Genomic DNA, 15,511 nt, shown 5'->3' with positions numbered 1-15,511 from the left:
CTGGAGGTGCCGGCAGAGCCAGACTGGCTTTGGGGGAGTCGGGGCGGGGGGGGCACTGCCCTTGACCCGCTATCCGAGCCCCGTGCCCGGGGGGAGCTGGGGCTTTGCAAGGCAGCCCCCAGACACAGCCACCCCCCACGGGGGGGCGCCCCTGTGACCTGCACGCGGGGCGCGTCGCGCGCTCGCCACCTGCCCAGCAAAGCCGGGCTCCAGCGGCCCCGCGCGGGGGGGGAGGCGCTAGGAGTTCTCGCGAGAGCCGTTTGAGCGCGAGCCGGGCGGACGCTGCTGCTGCTCCGCGCGCCCCGCTGCCAAGCGCGGGGGACCGGCCCCATGGAGTCTGCAGCCCCCAAGCCGCCGCCGCCGGCCGGGAAGAGCAGGAACCTGCCATGGTAGGGGGAGGCGCCGTGCCTGGGATCGGGCCCCTCCACGTCCCCACCGCTGCATGCGGCAGCTGGGATCCAGCCCCCGGCATGGGGGGTGTGGGGCTGCTGAGATACAGCTCCGCTCCGTGCCCCCCCCCCCCCCCCGCATGCAGGAGCTGGCATGGGGTGTGCAGGGCAGCGGGGATCCGGGCCCTCCGCTCCCCCTAGCTGCGTGGGGGAGCCAGCCCCATCGCACTGCTGCATGCAGGAGCTGGTATGGGATATGTGGGGCAGCTGTTATCTAGGCTGCGCTCTCCCCCCTTCCCCTGACTGCAGGCGATATCTGCATGGAGGGCATAGCTCAAAGCCAGCACGGTTCTCCCTTGCTGATTGTTAACTCCCTCGTGCCCTCCCCCCATCTCTTAGAGGCAGTAGCTCGGTAATGGAGCATTGCACGGGGTGAGCCATAGGGAAGCAGCAGTTCCTGGGGTCAGAATAACTTTTACTCCCTGCAAGGGGTTGTGCGATTGCACGAGACTCTTCCCCTACCCCCCCCCCCCCCCCCTACGCCCCCCCTCTGAGAGGGGGTCCTGCTTCCAGCTGAGAGCTAGGGAAGCTGTTCCTTCCTGAGAGGCAGGAAGGGGAGATGCTGGGGAAGCAGGATCAATCTCAGGCACTTTTTGCATAGGTTGGGGCATGCTGGTTTGTTTGCTCGCCTGGTCTGATCTGGAGTAGCCTGCCCTCTCCATGGACCTCATCTGGGAGATCACTTGGGTAAATCAACAACAAAGTCTTTTATAACTTCAAATGCCATTTTCCTCCTCGCATGGGAGATGGATTCCTATATCTGGGACAACTCGTCCAAAGCCAGTTCCCTAGGGATCAGTAGAAATAAGGCTACCCTGCTTTGGTGGCTTTTAGTTCTGCATTCACTAGGCATGGCCCACTCTAAGCTCAATACAAACCATTTGTTTAAAAAAAAAAAAAACCAGGGTGTCCAACCAGTCCTGTACTTAGCCACACAAGAACACACCTTACCTGCTCTTTTGGGGGTGGGGCCATACTGCAACTCCCAACTCAGCTGCCTCCAGCATCTCCTCTGCCCACCTCCAATCAATCCCCTGTCAAAGCCAATGTGAAGACATAGAACTTGCATAGTATCTTGCAGTTAAAAGCATGGGGCTGGATCTAGTCCCTAAACTTGTGTGCGTCTTGCAGCATCTATAAAGTGATGGCACTGCAGTTGGTTCATGCAAGGCTTTTTCTAAATGTATAGGGCCAGACAAACCTTTGGAGTATGTCAAGATACCGTAGATGCCAGAGTCACCTGGCTTCCAAACGTAAGAGGGAACTGCAGCAGTAATCCTATTTAGAAAGAGTCCTCAGCTGAGATGAGGTGGTGCCTGGACTGGGCTCTCGATGTTAGGATTCAGCAGGGGTTTGGATTTGATGATGCTGGAGCCTCCTCCTTCCAGGCTTTGGGCAGAAAAATTACAAGCTCAGCTCTTTTTGTGAAGTTTTTATCATCTTAGACTTGATTCAGAAAACAGACCCCTCTGAACTGCAACCAGAACCATAGGACTAGATTTTGATGTCAGTACAAATTCAGAGTAGATTGAAGGTGAGTGTTAACCTAACCTTGTGGGTTGTTATCCAGCACTGGGAAGAGAACAAAGAGAAATCTCATGCCTGGAACACCTGGTTTCTACACTTGTGAAATGCCTGAAGTCTCAGCTCTTCATCTGCATTTATATTAAAATATCTTTATCTTTAGGGTGGAAAAATATCGTCCTCAGACACTGAATGACCTAATTTCCCATCAGGACATTCTGAGCACCAGTGAGTATTTAGTACTGCCACCGTTTTTCATCTGAGCCTTTCTATGCCCTTTGCAGACATGAGCTCCCAGGATACCTTTGAGGTAGGCAATGATAATTCCCATTTTACAGATGAAGCAGTTGAGGCAAAGGTGCTATGACTTGCCTGGGGTCACGGAGGAAGTCAGTGGTAGAGCTGGTAGTCAAACCCAGGGGTCCTGACGTCACATGATGTACTAGCCAGTAGATAATGCAGCTTCTCTTTCGCTAAGAAACAAACATCTTTGTAATTAGTGGCAAGCTTACAGAAGCCTGTTAAATAGCATTGCTTCCTTGTCATCCAATCAGTGATGTTGCCATTATTTTAACATGTCTCTCATAATAAACCCTTTTGGGGCATGCATGAACCTTTTTAGGGGAAATGCTCTGATTCTTTTATATGGGAGGGGGCCTAGATGCCATAATGATCCGTATGAAATTGCAGAGAGAGAGGAAAGGTGTCACAGTTGCTTAGAATTAACCTGTTAAGGGGGTCTCATTGCAGCCTTTGTAGAGTGCCCTTCCTGCCTCCTGTCATATCCTTATCAGCCTTTCAGCGTAACTGTTGTAACTGAACATGCCTGTTCCTGGAGAGTCAATCCAGCTTTACAGTCTTGAGTTCCATGCAGTTTGTTTTTTGTGGTCATCAGAAGGACTCATTCAGAGTTCATCATCCTTTCTTCTTGGTGCCAGGGGCCACAGATCTGTTACAGTGGGTACCTTAGCCTGCCCGGGGGGAAGAACTAGACCTGTCCGTCACTGGCAGCTGGGGAATGCCCCGCTCCCTGAAATTCCCCCTGGTTTTATCCGCCTTCCCGGCAATGGGTAGCTTGGCCAGACCACTCAGTTGCAGAGCTTTCCTGGGGAACATGCCCATCTTGCCCCTCAGATTAACGGTCATGTGAGCCAGAAATCCATCTGTCTTATACCCAGCCACATCCTAGGGCTGCGTTTTTGCTCCTTGGGAGATTGTCCCCTCAGCTCCTTTTCCTCTCTGAAGTGTTTGTAGTAGCTGCTGCCCTGGCAGGCTTCCGGGAGTGAGCTAGGCAGGGAAGAGCCAGGGCAAAAGGCAAGGCCCGTGGTCCTGCTTGACTCTCCTCGTCGAGAGCTTGGCCAGCTGTGTGGGCAGAGCATAGTTTCCCCCTCACAGCCCAGTCCAGCTGGGGCCGCCTCAGCCCCCCTCCCAGGAAGGAAAAGAGGCCATCAGGATTGGTATTGCCAGCTTCAAGGGCAAGCGGCTCGATGAGAGGGAGCGCAGCCTCGCTGTGGAAGAACAAACAAGCAGGAAGGGGCCCCTTTGCCCCACCATTTACTACATTCTTGCTCCTTTGGCCTCCGTTTTAGGAGGCCTGAGGGTTCCCCGGTGTGCACCAGTCACTACAGAGGTGAACACGGCCGCCTTCCCTGCGGGTGGGGGACTCAGCGCTTTGAACTGTGGGAGATTTTTTTTTTAAACCTGAAGGAGTGGTCTCGTCACTAGACAGGCCCTTTGCAGACAGCCACGCCCAGGGTGGTGTCACCTCAGGCCCCTCCCCTGGGCGGGAAAGCTCTCAGGTGGCATCAGCCCCATAACAAATAATAAATAATAATAAAATGACATGTCATCTGACCCCCTCCACCCGCTGTCACAGGCAGTGCTGACCTGGCGGATGGTATGGCGAGTATGGGCCTCTCAGCCTCAAAATGTCACAGTTTAAAGGGTTCTCCCTGTCTCAGAGAGCAGGACACCAGTCTGTTTCATACAGGTAATAGGGGCCTTTGTCATTGAATCAGGTGCTTGGGCAGATCTGTTCCCAACTCTCTTCATGTTAGCGTGGGAGATCCTGGGAAGCTCAGGCTAGTCAGAGTCACCAAACCAGTAGATTGACAGTTCTGGCTCCGGCTGGATGCTGAGAGCAGTATGGGTCATGTGGCAAGCTGAAGGAGTCCCACTATACAAAAGAGAATACCACCTCAGGCATAGGTGCTGGAACTAAGGGAGCGTGGGGTGCTGCTCCTCCTGGCTTGAAGTGGTTTCCATTATACACAGGGTTTACAGGTTGGGTCAATGGCTCTTAGCACCCCTAGTATAAAAATTGTTCCTGCCCGCCTGACTTCAGATGCCAAGGTGAGGTCAGTAGCTGCTCTTTCTTGCCTTAGAGCAACTCCAAGATTTACATGGCAGTGGCTGCATTAAGCAAACTGGAATTTCCCGCCAGAAATATCCTTGCTCATTTTAAGTCAGGTTGGTGGGCATTGATGACTGACCTCTTTGTATGTGGAAACAGCAGCAAAGCACCTCGTGGCCTCTCTGTGTGTCAAGACCCCGGCTGCGAGGTGGTGAATGGCCTATTTAAAGCTGGGCAACGTCTCTCACCACTTTGGGAGAGCAGCAGTGGGACTGTTTGTCTTTCTGGCTGAAGAGGCTGGGGCTTTGGGGTCTGATTACCCTTGCGCGGGACCTTCCACCATCTCTGCCTCATAGAAGAGGGCGGCAGTGCCAAATCCAATCCCCCAACCAGCACCAGACAGGTTAAAAATGGATCCTTGGAGGAAGTGATGATCAGTTGGGTCCTAGTAAGATGTCAACAAATGAAACTTACTCAAGTGGGTGAAGTGCATTGTTAAGGCCATGGAAGCGCTCTCAGATGAGACCCAGTACTGTACTTAGAATTCAGACAGGGAGTCCTCACGACTGTCACAGTATTCATTCCCAAAGTGAATTAAAGAAATATTCTTCCTTCGGTCAATTATCCAACCCCCTGTCTGCAAGGGGCATTGACAGTCTCGGGGCAGAGAAGTCTCTTCTCTTGTACTGAGAGCTGCTAGGTGGCTAAGTGACCAAATACATTCACCAAATACTACATATCGGTCATCTGTTTGTTAGCCAATGCCTTTTTTCGGCAGAAGTCTTCTCCATGCCTCAGTGCCCAGGGGAAGGAAGAGGATATATAAACTATCTCAGTTTGGATGATCCTGTTTCTCCCGCCTGGAGCCATGCTGCATGAAAGCCCCATTGTAACGAAGCTGTGGACCTTAGTTTGGTGACGAATAGGGACATTTATTTGCACTCTACCTGAAAATCTGCTTTCTTTGAGTAATAAGGTCCACAGATCCAGCACACCCTGGAGACAAATGGTCATCCAGAAGAGAGATGGAAATTGATACCCGAAGATTCAGGTTTATTCAATTAGGGGACGTTATTCCCATGCTCTGTTGTGCTTTTTCAATATTTAACACAATCTGTAATTTAGGAAAGTAGAATGGAATTATCCCAGCTGTGGAAGTTGTCACCTAGAGCAGTAGCTCTCAACCTTTCCAGTCTACTGTACCCCTTTCAAGAGTCTGATTTGTCTCCCGTACCCCCACGTTTCACCTCACTTAAACTACTTGCTTGCAAAATCAGACATAAAAAATACAAAAGTGTCCCAGCCACTATTACTGAAAAATTGTTGACTCTCATTTTTACCATAATAATAATAAAATAAATCAATTGGAATATAAATACCGAACTTACATTTCAGTGTATAGTATAGAGAGCAGTAGAAACAAGTCATTGTATGACATTTTAGTTTGTACTGCCTTCGCTACTGCTTTTTGTATAGCCGGTTGTAAAAGTAGGCAACTATCTAGATGAGTTGATGGACTCCCTGGAAGACCTCTGTGCACCCCCAGCAGTATGTGTGCCCCTGGTTGAGAACCACTGAGCTAGAGGGAACTTCAGGGTGTGAGGCATTTCCCTACTGCTAGTGACGGCCTGCTTTAGTTCTGCCCCCAAGCTGCAGGCAGGCAGGCTGAGGTACCCATTGTAAGAAATCGGTGGCTCTTATTACTCAAAGAAAGGAAACTTTCAGGTAAGCACAGATAAGTTTTCCTCATCTGCACTGTGTGGGCTCTTAAGATCCTCTGGCACTGTTTGTAAGGGCAAGGATGTCCTAGCCTACAGCGTCCCCTTCCCACCTCCTTTGTGCCCCACTTGGCTTCATGAACCCTACATTCCATGGGTGGCTATCATGCAAGGGGACTCTGTAGATAGCTGATGAAATGCTTGGGAGCAAAAGGCACACCTCTAAACTAGATGACTGTCAAAACCAAGCAGGACTTTTAAGCATTTTCGAGCAAAAAAAAATAAACTTGTTTCAAATGTGCCCCTCTCAAAATGGTCTCGTGATCATGTGCTGCACTCTGAAGGCATCTGGCAGTACAGCACAGGTACTAGTCGAGTTCAGCATGCAGGGGATGCTATAGGTTAACCCCTAAATCTAAGAGTGGGAAGACCAACAGCCACTCACTTAGTATCTAATCAGAAGGGTCTCTTCTTTTCCTCACCCCCTAACCCACCTCTCATCAGTTCAGAAGTTCATCAGCGAAGATCGTCTGCCTCACCTTCTCCTCTATGGACCGCCTGGCACTGGCAAGACCTCCACAATTCTGGCCTGTGCTAAACAGCTCTACAAAGACAAGGAATTCAACGCCATGGTTTTAGAGGTAAATCACAATGTCCTGCTGCTCTTGTTCATTTGAAAGTGGTACTTTCCAATCCCCATAACTCTGCTGCTGGTATGGGGAAAAGCTAGCCAGGGTTACAGGTCACATCCTGGAGTGCTTCTCCATAAACAAACACTACTAAAGATCAGCTTCCCTTTGCCTCTCTAGATAGTGAGACCTGCATGTACGCTGCAGTCTTCGGCCTGGTGTACCCAAGGACGTTGACCTGGTTTAAGTTAGACCAGTACAAGTCTCTTACTTTAGTTTGAGAGGCTTACGTCCATTTAGCTTAAACCTTTCCCAATTATTAACAACCATAATAGCAATACATAGCTCTTATGTAGCACTTCATCAGTAGATCTCAGTAAACTTCAACTGCTCTTCAACCAAAATAAGTGTCCATACAGTGGCTTGCACCAGTTTAACTAAATCTAAATCCCCACCGTAGTATTTCACCAGTGCAGCTTTCAGGTGTAGACAAGCTCTTGCTATGCAGAGGTGCATTAATAATGCCAGCGCCCTCTCTCTCTAGCTGAATGCTTCGGATGACAGAGGAATTGACGTAGTCAGAGGCCCCATCCTGAGCTTTGCTAGCACAAGGACAATCTTTAAGTAAGTGCCATAACATGTTTGCATCCCTTGCCTCCCAAGAGGTGGTTTCTCCCTTTATCTGGGCTTGGCCCCTTTCCCCACCCTGACATGCACCCAGTCACAAGGAGTCCACAGAATGTAAAGCATGACGCTGAAATACTGCTCTTGGCTTAAAAGGAGATGGTCCGTTTTTGGGGGAAGCACATGCTTTCTCAACGGACCATTACACACAGGAACAGAATGGGGTAGGTAGTGACTGGACAGGAGATGTGTGGAAAGTATTCCCTGCATGATAGGGGAGGAGGAAATATTCAGGGAGATAAGTAAGAAAGTTATTGCAGTCTCTGGGGGTCTTGTAACGCAAAGGAGAGAAGCGTGTCCCCACAGCTCCAGTCTGGTATGCTGTTTTGGGGGCTTTACTAGAGGAAGACTGGGGAGAGTGTTGAGATGAGCATCTGGGATACGAGTGTGGAGGGAACGGACTAAAAGATTAAAGGAATCAAGGCCCAACGTTCTCAGAAGTGGCCCCTGATGTGCAGTGCCTTGCTTTTTGGGGGGCCCATCCTGGGCCTGATTATCAGAGATGCTGAACATCAACTCCCAAAGTCACTCGAGCTGCAGGAGCTCAGCACTTCTGGCAGTCAGGCCCCTGGGTGTATCGAGCTGGGCACCAACACTCAATGGCCACTTCTGAAACGTGTCTCTTCATTGGCAGGGTGTGAACAATGCTGTGGAAGGGGGAGAAGATAGAGGATTCTGGGTACGCAAAGGGACACTACTGAGAGTCTGGGGTAAAGTGGTGTGAATCAGGTGGGAGCGATGGCGTGAAATACTGGATTTCCGCCGAAAAAGGGACGGGTGTAAGGAGGAGTTAATGCTTTGGTAGGACTGGGTCTCTCCCAGCTCTAAATCTCCCAGGGCCAAGCTCGCTGGCTGCGGGTTAGCTGCAGGCAGGAATGACGCAAGCAGCCGCCCCTTCTCTTTCCATTAGGAAAGGTTTTAAGCTTGTGATCCTGGATGAAGCAGACGCCATGACCCAGGATGCCCAGAATGCCCTAAGGCGAGGTGAGTGGCATTCGGCTTGTGCCCGGAGACAGGTGTGGTAGCTCTCAAGGGTTCTTGGTAATTTGCTGAGGTGAGTGGCATTCGGCTTGTGCCTGGAGACGGGTGTGGTAGCTCTCAAGGGCTCTCGGTAATTTGCTGAGACGGGGCCCCGTTAGGGTGACCAGATAGCAAGTGTGAAAAATCAGGACGGGTTGGGGTGGGGGTAATAGTCTATATAAGAGAGAGCCCCAAAAATCAGGGCTGTCCCTATAAAATTGGGACCTCTGGTCACCCTAGGCCCAGCTGTGATTTCATGCAGTTGTGCCTCCCACCCTCAGAGCACGTTGTCTACTTAAGCTTTTCCCAAGCAAGCGAGTGGTAACGCTGTGCATGTGACACGACCGTGTGTGTAGCAGGGTTGTAGGCAAGGGAGCTGTTGCCTACCACCCCAGTGACTGCATTTCCCGTGCTGAAGTGGCGTGTGTGTGCGTGCGCGCGTGTGTTTGCGTAGATCCATCAGTACCCCGCTTTGGGATGAAAGGAGCAACATACGTTAACTCCTGAAGGCAGCTGTGAGAGGAGGAAGCTGTACAGTATCTTCATGATAACGACACGGGCTCAGCATTCCAGGTCTTGACCAAAGGGGCCACCCACAGTAAATTCCTGGAAGTTCTTCTTTGGAAGGATAAAGGGCTTGAGTCCAGCCTCCGGGGGGGGGGGGGGGACCTCAAGCTCCAGGAATTCCAGGCTATTTCATAGCCTCCTATGGCCCCCGCTCTGCAGAGTGGAATTGGTCTGTGGCTTATACTGCCTGTGTTCGCTAACTCTCTTCTGACTGCACAAACGCAGCTTGGTGCAAGTTCTGATTGGCAATTCCCTTCCCCGCCCCTTCCCCCTTTGCAGTGATTGAGAAATTCACTGAGAACACCAGGTTTTGCCTGATCTGTAACTACCTCTCCAAGATCATCCCTGCCTTGCAGTCCAGATGCACAAGGTTCCGGTTTGGCCCCCTGACTCCAGAACTCATGGTCCCCAGGCTGCAGCATGTCATCAAGGAAGAGATGTGAGTGAAAAGCGTTGTTGGGGATGGGAGAGGGAGTCCGAACAAAATGGAAACGGAGTTTCGCATCGGCGGAACATCTGACCTATTCAGCTGCCTCCTGCCTTTGTTCATGCAATCACGGGTGTCCTCATTGCTTTCCATAATATCCTCCCTCCCCAATTTCTCTTGGCTCTCCTAAATCCTCCTCTTACCTCCGGAAGTAACAGCTGGCTTTGTCCTTCTCTCCAGTTTCCTCCACACATTTCTCCCCCTGCAGGGAACTGTGGCTTTCCTCAGTGGCTTTTCTTTTGTTCCCTTCAACCTTTGGCAGCTAGAGATGCCCGTAGGTCCTTGGGGGCTCTGCCTCTGAGCAGGTCCCTTCCTTAAGTGCTTTAGAGCTTCAAATGCAAGTATAGGGCTGAAAAGTGACTGAAAAGAGGAGAGGCCTCCTGGAGTCCCCTTGGTTTGTGGTTTTCCAGGGCAAATGTACTCAGGTCCCCTCTACTGGTGGCCAGCTGTGTGAACCTGAGCTGGATTTTCTCCTCCTTACCCTCATCCCCACTAACGAAGGTCCTAATTGCACCTGAGCCTCGCCGTTGACGGGTGGGGGGGAGGCTGCCCAGGTGCAACACAGCAGAACCAGGCTCTTGTTAGAGCTTAATTACTCTGTGAATAATGCTCCAGGCAGAGTGGAAACTAGCTCACTCCTTCTACTAGAGCTGTGTTGGCTCCTTGCTTTTCCTACTAAAGATCTCTGTGTGCCCACGCAGGGAGCTTGTGCCAGGGGAGAGAAGGGGCCGTCCCTTCAGAGTAGAACTGCTCTTTAAGACCAATGGAACCAGCCACGGTTTGTGATTAAAACCTTGGTGGCATAGCGGAGCTGTGGGCTGGTGTTTAACTCCTGAAGAGCTGGGTAGCAAGGGAAACCAGTCGGAGCTCAACCTGGTCCCAGGCATGGGGTTTTTTGACGTGAACCTTTGGGCTTGATTGGCCACAGGGAGAGCAGGTGCCGCATAGGTGAGGCGTGAGTGCAGTGGCAGAGGCATGTGTGTGATGGAAGCTTATCGTGGGGGCAGCTATTGTCCACCTGCTTCTAGCCAGTGCTGCTCTTTGGCCCAGCAAATTCTCCTCTACCTCACTAGGCCTCTCCCCTGGGAATACTTCCTTTCTGCCTCCATAGCCTCATGGCTCTTTCCATGCCCCTCTTGGGGTCTGCTGGTCCGACTGAAGGTTATCTTGTACAGCCCCGCTCCAGGCAGTGCAATCGGAGGAGCTGCCTGCTCACATGGGGGTGGACTGTCTGTCAGTCTACTTCGGCCTGAACAAAGGGTCCTGAGGTGTCAGGACCTGTCGTCTTTGCTCCTGGCAGCCAGGAAGAGGAGAGAAGATACCATTTTGCATAGAGACAGGGGGCCCCAAACCTGTCACGGTGCCATGTCCGTACGTGGCTTTGTGACATTGTCAGGACTGTTCAAATATTGGGGTGTCCCCTGGTGGCTGTTGTGTGACTCAGCAATTCTCCAGGGCTGTGCATCCTGAAATCTGTGTCTTTCAGGGCTGACGTAAGTGAAGATGGGATGAAAGCATTGGTGACCCTCTCCAGCGGGGACATGCGCAGAGCTCTGAATATTTTGCAGGTACAGTCCTGTGTGTGGCTTCAGCTTGTTCCCCTCCAGCCCCAGAGGCCGCATCTCTGATTTCAGAACGGCAACGGTGCCACGTGTGTAATGGCCAGACGGATGTCTCCTCCCTTGACGCGTGCGTGGAATGGTTCACGGGGTCAGGCCCGTTGGTCACATGCAACACCCTCATCCCCATGGATAAGGGAGAGATTCAGGGGCACTTCCTCCACTTACTCAGAGTTGCAGGTGGTATTTGTAGGCAAGAGTGCATTGCGGGCCTAGGCTTCCCAGTGTGCGCTTGCTTGCTTGGCTCTGCTCCAGCCCAGGGTCTCCTTGGAGACTGGCTACAGCGGGAGCAGCCAGGTAGAGATGGTAATGCAATCACAGGCAATGGGTTCACCTCAGCGCCCTCCTGAACCCTCAGCCCTTCTCCCCACCGCATCCCTGAAGCACTGCAGTGACTTCTGGGGAACCAGCGCTGGCTGAGGACCATTGGCAAGTGGCTGAGTAAAGCTGCAGCAGCAGATGGTATACAGGGAAGGCGGGTGGGGAAGCTAGTCTGTTCTGTTACTGATTGCACAGATTGTCTTTGGGGAGGGGGAGAGACCATGGCAGATTCTTCTTCACTCCCTGGACTGAAGCGACTGTGAAATGGCACATGGGTGGAGTTCCATGTCTGCCTCTTGGTGACTGTGGTTCAGATGAGAAGCAGAACGGCTCCCTCCACTACCTTCCTTGCAACTCACGGCAGGCTGAGTCCTTCCTTCCTAAAACGCTGTCACCGGGTTCTTAAGGGCCCAATGACACCTGCACAGCCCCCGTTGCCTACCCTAGATTTATAATGGGTGACATCTGTGCACTTAGAGCAGTTTCTGTTGATGATGCACAAGGGAGAACAGGATCCGGCTTGGTCTTCTATGGTGCACGGGTCCCGCCGGGCTAGCGGGAGGGAAAAGCAGTTCTAGTCACAGAGGGTACATCCACACAGGGATAAACAACACGTGACTGGCCCGGATTAGCTGGGCTTGGGCTCTAGGGCTGAAAAATTGCTGTGTAGACCCTTGGTCTGGAGCCTGAGCTCTGAGACCCTGCGAGGAGGGTCCCAGAGCTTGGGCACCAGCCTGAAGGTCTACACAGCAATTTTTAGCCCCACAGGCCAAGCCCCAGGAGCCTGAGTGAACTGACCCGAGCCAGCCGCGGCCACGCTGCGGGTCTTTTATCCCCGTGTTGACGTACCCTAAAGGTCTGATGGCCAGAGCTGCCCTCCAACCTCTCCTCCTCTCCTGGCAGAGCACCACCATGGCCTTTGGGAAGGTGACGGAGGACACCGTGTACACCTGCACGGGGCACCCACTGAAGTCTGACATTGCCAACATTCTCGACTGGATGCTGAACCAGGACTTCACCACTGCCTATAAAAGTATCCTTTTGATTGTCCCCATTACACCGCCCGGATGGGCAAGTGAGACGGGTGTCCGACTAACATGGTGACAATGCGGTGGCATCCCGCGGCCCCTTTCACCAATAGTGCGAATGGAAAAGGGAGGCTTTTGCATTATAAGGCACTTGGCCACTCGCGTTACTCATGCCAATTAAATCTTTATGGCATCCCCGGCTCGTACATCTACATCTCCCCTTCTCTCACGGGGAGTGGTGCTTCCCGGGGACGCACTGGTTCCCTTTGATCAGCACGGGGAAGCTCTGGGTGTTGCAATCCTGTGGGCTGATGTCTGAATTGCGGATGTGGTGCAGCTCCTTTCATTTCCAACCTCCAAACATTCGGTGCTCCACTGACAGGGAGCTCGGGGTCCGATCTGCTCCCTCATGGCTGTAGATTCAGAGCTGATCCTATGTTTGCTCACCCCACCAAGGATCCAGTGAACGGGGGGACAGGATCCCTTGTTTCAGTGGCATCTACTCCTAGGCTTCAGAATTCTGTGCAAAAAAATCCCTTGACTCTCTCCTCAGAAATCCTGGAGCTGAAGACGCTGAAAGGTTTGGCTCTGCATGACATCCTGACAGAGATCCACTTGTTTGTGCACCGAGGTAATGCTCCTCTGGCCGGCCAGCACGACATGTGGTCACCCCGTTCTAACATGCATATCCACCAAAGTAGCTTGTAGATGGTGTTCCTCATTAACCCATAGGAAACGAATCCCTCTTGGGGCCTGGCTACGGTCTGGGGACTCTGGGTGAGGCTATAACAAGGGAAGATGGTGGCTGTGCTATGGGAAGAGGCAGCCCCACAGGTAACGCCTCACCGTACATGGTTCCATTCACCGGTTAAACTGCAGTGGGCCAGAGGTGGGGGAAGAACTGGGATGGAGCTGGCCGCAGAGCAATAGCCCAGTTTGGATTTTTCACTGCCTGTTTAGCAGTGTCTGACCCGCCCTGTTTTGCTTTGTGGCACATGGTCTTTATGGCTGAGACACATTTGCTATTAGCAGCACGTGTTTTGGGTGGGCGAGAGATTGGCTGCTACAGCCATCTTCAATTACTGTCTCAAATAGCCATTCTCCCTCACAGGGTGGGGCAGGTCCCCTTAGGAGCCTTAAATGATTTGAGGAGTCGTTGTGGCACCTTAGAGACTAACACATTTATTTGGGCATAAGCTTTCGTGGGCTAGAACCCACTTCATCAGATGCATGGAGTGGAAAATGCAGTAGGAAGATATATATACACAGAACATGAAAAAATGGGTATAGCCATACCAACTATAACAAGACTAATCAATTAAGGTGGGCTATCATCAGCAGGAGAAAAAAACAAAACTTTTGAGTGATAATCAGGATGGCCCATTTCCAACAGTTGACAAGAAGGTTTGAGTAACAGTAGGGGAAAAAATTAGCATGGGGAAATAGTTTTACTTTGTGTAATGACCCATCCACTCCCAGTCTTTATTCAACCCTAATTTAATGGTGTCCATTTTGCAAATTAATTCCAATTCAGCAAGTTCTCGTTGAAATCTGTTTCTGAAGGTTTTTTTGTTGGAGTATTGTGACTTTTAGGTCTGTAATCGAGTGTCCAGGGAGGTTGAAGTGTTCTCTGACTGGTTTTTGAATGTTATAATTCTTGACATCTAATTTGTGTCCATTTGCGTAGAGACTGCCCGGTTTGGGCAATGTACATGGCAGAGGGGCATTGCTGGCATTCTAAATGACTTGATGCTTTTTTAAAACGCCACATTTACTCAACCTGTCTTCATCTGTCTCCCTAGTTGACTTCCCGCCTTCCGTCCGAATCCAACTCCTGATCAAAATGGCAGACATCGAGTGAGTATCCCTTCCATGTCTGTTGCTTTGCTTGCCCCAGCTGCCTTTTCTCCCCTAACAATTATCTTTAAGATGATGAGGTTTGGCCTGTCTGAACCCTTCCTGTGGGAAGGTTACTGTTAATGCTGCAGCCCTCGTTCACAACTTTGTATCCCATTGTAGGACTGCACCCACTATCTTCAGTGGCCCCTGCATGTGTTTTAGCATGGGCATGTGCAAAATTGTATATTTTCAGAAGCTATCCGTGAAGTAGATTTTTTGTTTTTGTTTAATTGTAAAACCCACATCTTGCCCAGCTTGTGCTGGGACCGACCCAGCAATACCTGCAGCGCAGGATCTGGCCCATGGAGTATTTACATTTATGCTTTTCTTCTGCCTTAGGTACAGACTGGCTGCGGGGACAAGCGAGAAGATTCAGCTAAGCTCCCTTATTGCTGCGTTCCAAGTCACCAGGGACTTGATTGTAGCTGAGGCTTAGGGCCAGTGGCTTCCTGCGAGCACAGTTTACACCCTCACCCCTCCCGCTAAGAAGTAAAAAAGAAGAATGTCCTTGTCTGAACACGAGTCCAGTGGCTTCTGCAGTTCCTTACCCCCTGTATTAGAAGCCCTATATACTGGTGACAATGTAGGGGACAAATTTGACCTTCAGATACGTGCACCTCATTGCTCTTGACTTAAGGGGAACTCAGCACAAGCATTTGAGGGAAGAATTTAGCCCTTTGCAGCTAAGGGTGAGGTAATAGACACAGTGCTAAGAAGTTGTCCGTGTATAAGCTGCAGCATGAAATACACCTTGGAAGGGAAGTAAGGTAGGGAAGAGATGAACCTTACACCCGAGGAAGGGGTTGACTTTGTGGGGCCCACTGTAGCTAAAGCTGGCTGTCGCTGGGTTTTAAGGCTGCAAGCTCCTTTCATGTCCTGGGAGACTTTGGTCCAAATTCACCAACAGTGTAAGTATCTACATTTCCCTGACGAGTAGAACTGCACTCCTACAGCAGTAGCAGATTTGACCCATTTAGCCTGCAGGGACTTTAGGGGCAGAATTGTGTATAGCAGAAGGGGACTAGAGCTTTCCCCTTGTATGAGACTTTAAATGATGTTTCCCATGACACAATGTCACAGGAAGCCTTAACTGATCTCAGAAGGATCTTCTCAAACAGACATGGTGTACCATTACCTAGTGCAGAATACAGGGGTCTCTTGATTTAATCAATGCCCTAAATTCTGTAAACTGGCTTTACAGTAGATGCTTCTG

General features: G+C 51.1%; 1 protein-coding gene across 2 annotated transcripts; it reads left to right on the top strand.

The window, feature by feature from the left end:
• Positions 1-257: 257 nt before the first annotated feature.
• Positions 258-14,820, top strand: RFC5 (replication factor C subunit 5). 2 transcript variants are annotated; one of them, XM_034790966.1, is made up of 11 exons: positions 258-389; positions 2,137-2,201; positions 6,549-6,685; positions 7,218-7,297; positions 8,268-8,341; positions 9,224-9,383; positions 10,918-10,999; positions 12,275-12,404; positions 12,953-13,030; positions 14,202-14,256; positions 14,638-14,820. In XM_034790966.1, the coding sequence occupies exons 1-11, from the start codon at positions 331-333 to the stop codon at positions 14,732-14,734; spliced, it is 1,017 nt and encodes a 338-aa protein (XP_034646857.1). In that variant the 5' UTR covers positions 258-330; the 3' UTR covers positions 14,735-14,820. The 2 variants fall into 2 exon arrangements, with proteins under 2 accessions (XP_034646857.1, XP_034646858.1); XM_034790967.1 differs by having other exon boundaries at positions 373-389; positions 6,554-6,685; positions 14,638-14,734.
• Positions 14,821-15,511: the final 691 nt, after the last annotated feature.

The sequence above is a fragment of the Trachemys scripta genome, chromosome 15, assembly GCF_013100865.1.
Source record: "Trachemys scripta elegans isolate TJP31775 chromosome 15, CAS_Tse_1.0, whole genome shotgun sequence".
NCBI classification, from domain to species: Eukaryota; Metazoa; Chordata; order Testudines; family Emydidae; genus Trachemys; species Trachemys scripta.
This window is presented reverse-complemented; position numbering and strand designations above follow the sequence as displayed.

Coding starts and splice junctions, on each gene's coding strand:
- RFC5 (XM_034790966.1), top strand. CDS start 331: ATGGAGTCTGCAGCCCCCAAGCCGCCGCCGCCGGCCGGGAAGAGCAGG. Junction 9,384..10,917: donor CATGTCATCAAGGAAGAGAT/GTGAGTGAAAAG, acceptor TGTGTCTTTCAG/GGCTGACGTAAGTGAAGATG. Junction 11,000..12,274: donor GAGCTCTGAATATTTTGCAG/GTACAGTCCTGT, acceptor CTCTCCTGGCAG/AGCACCACCATGGCCTTTGG.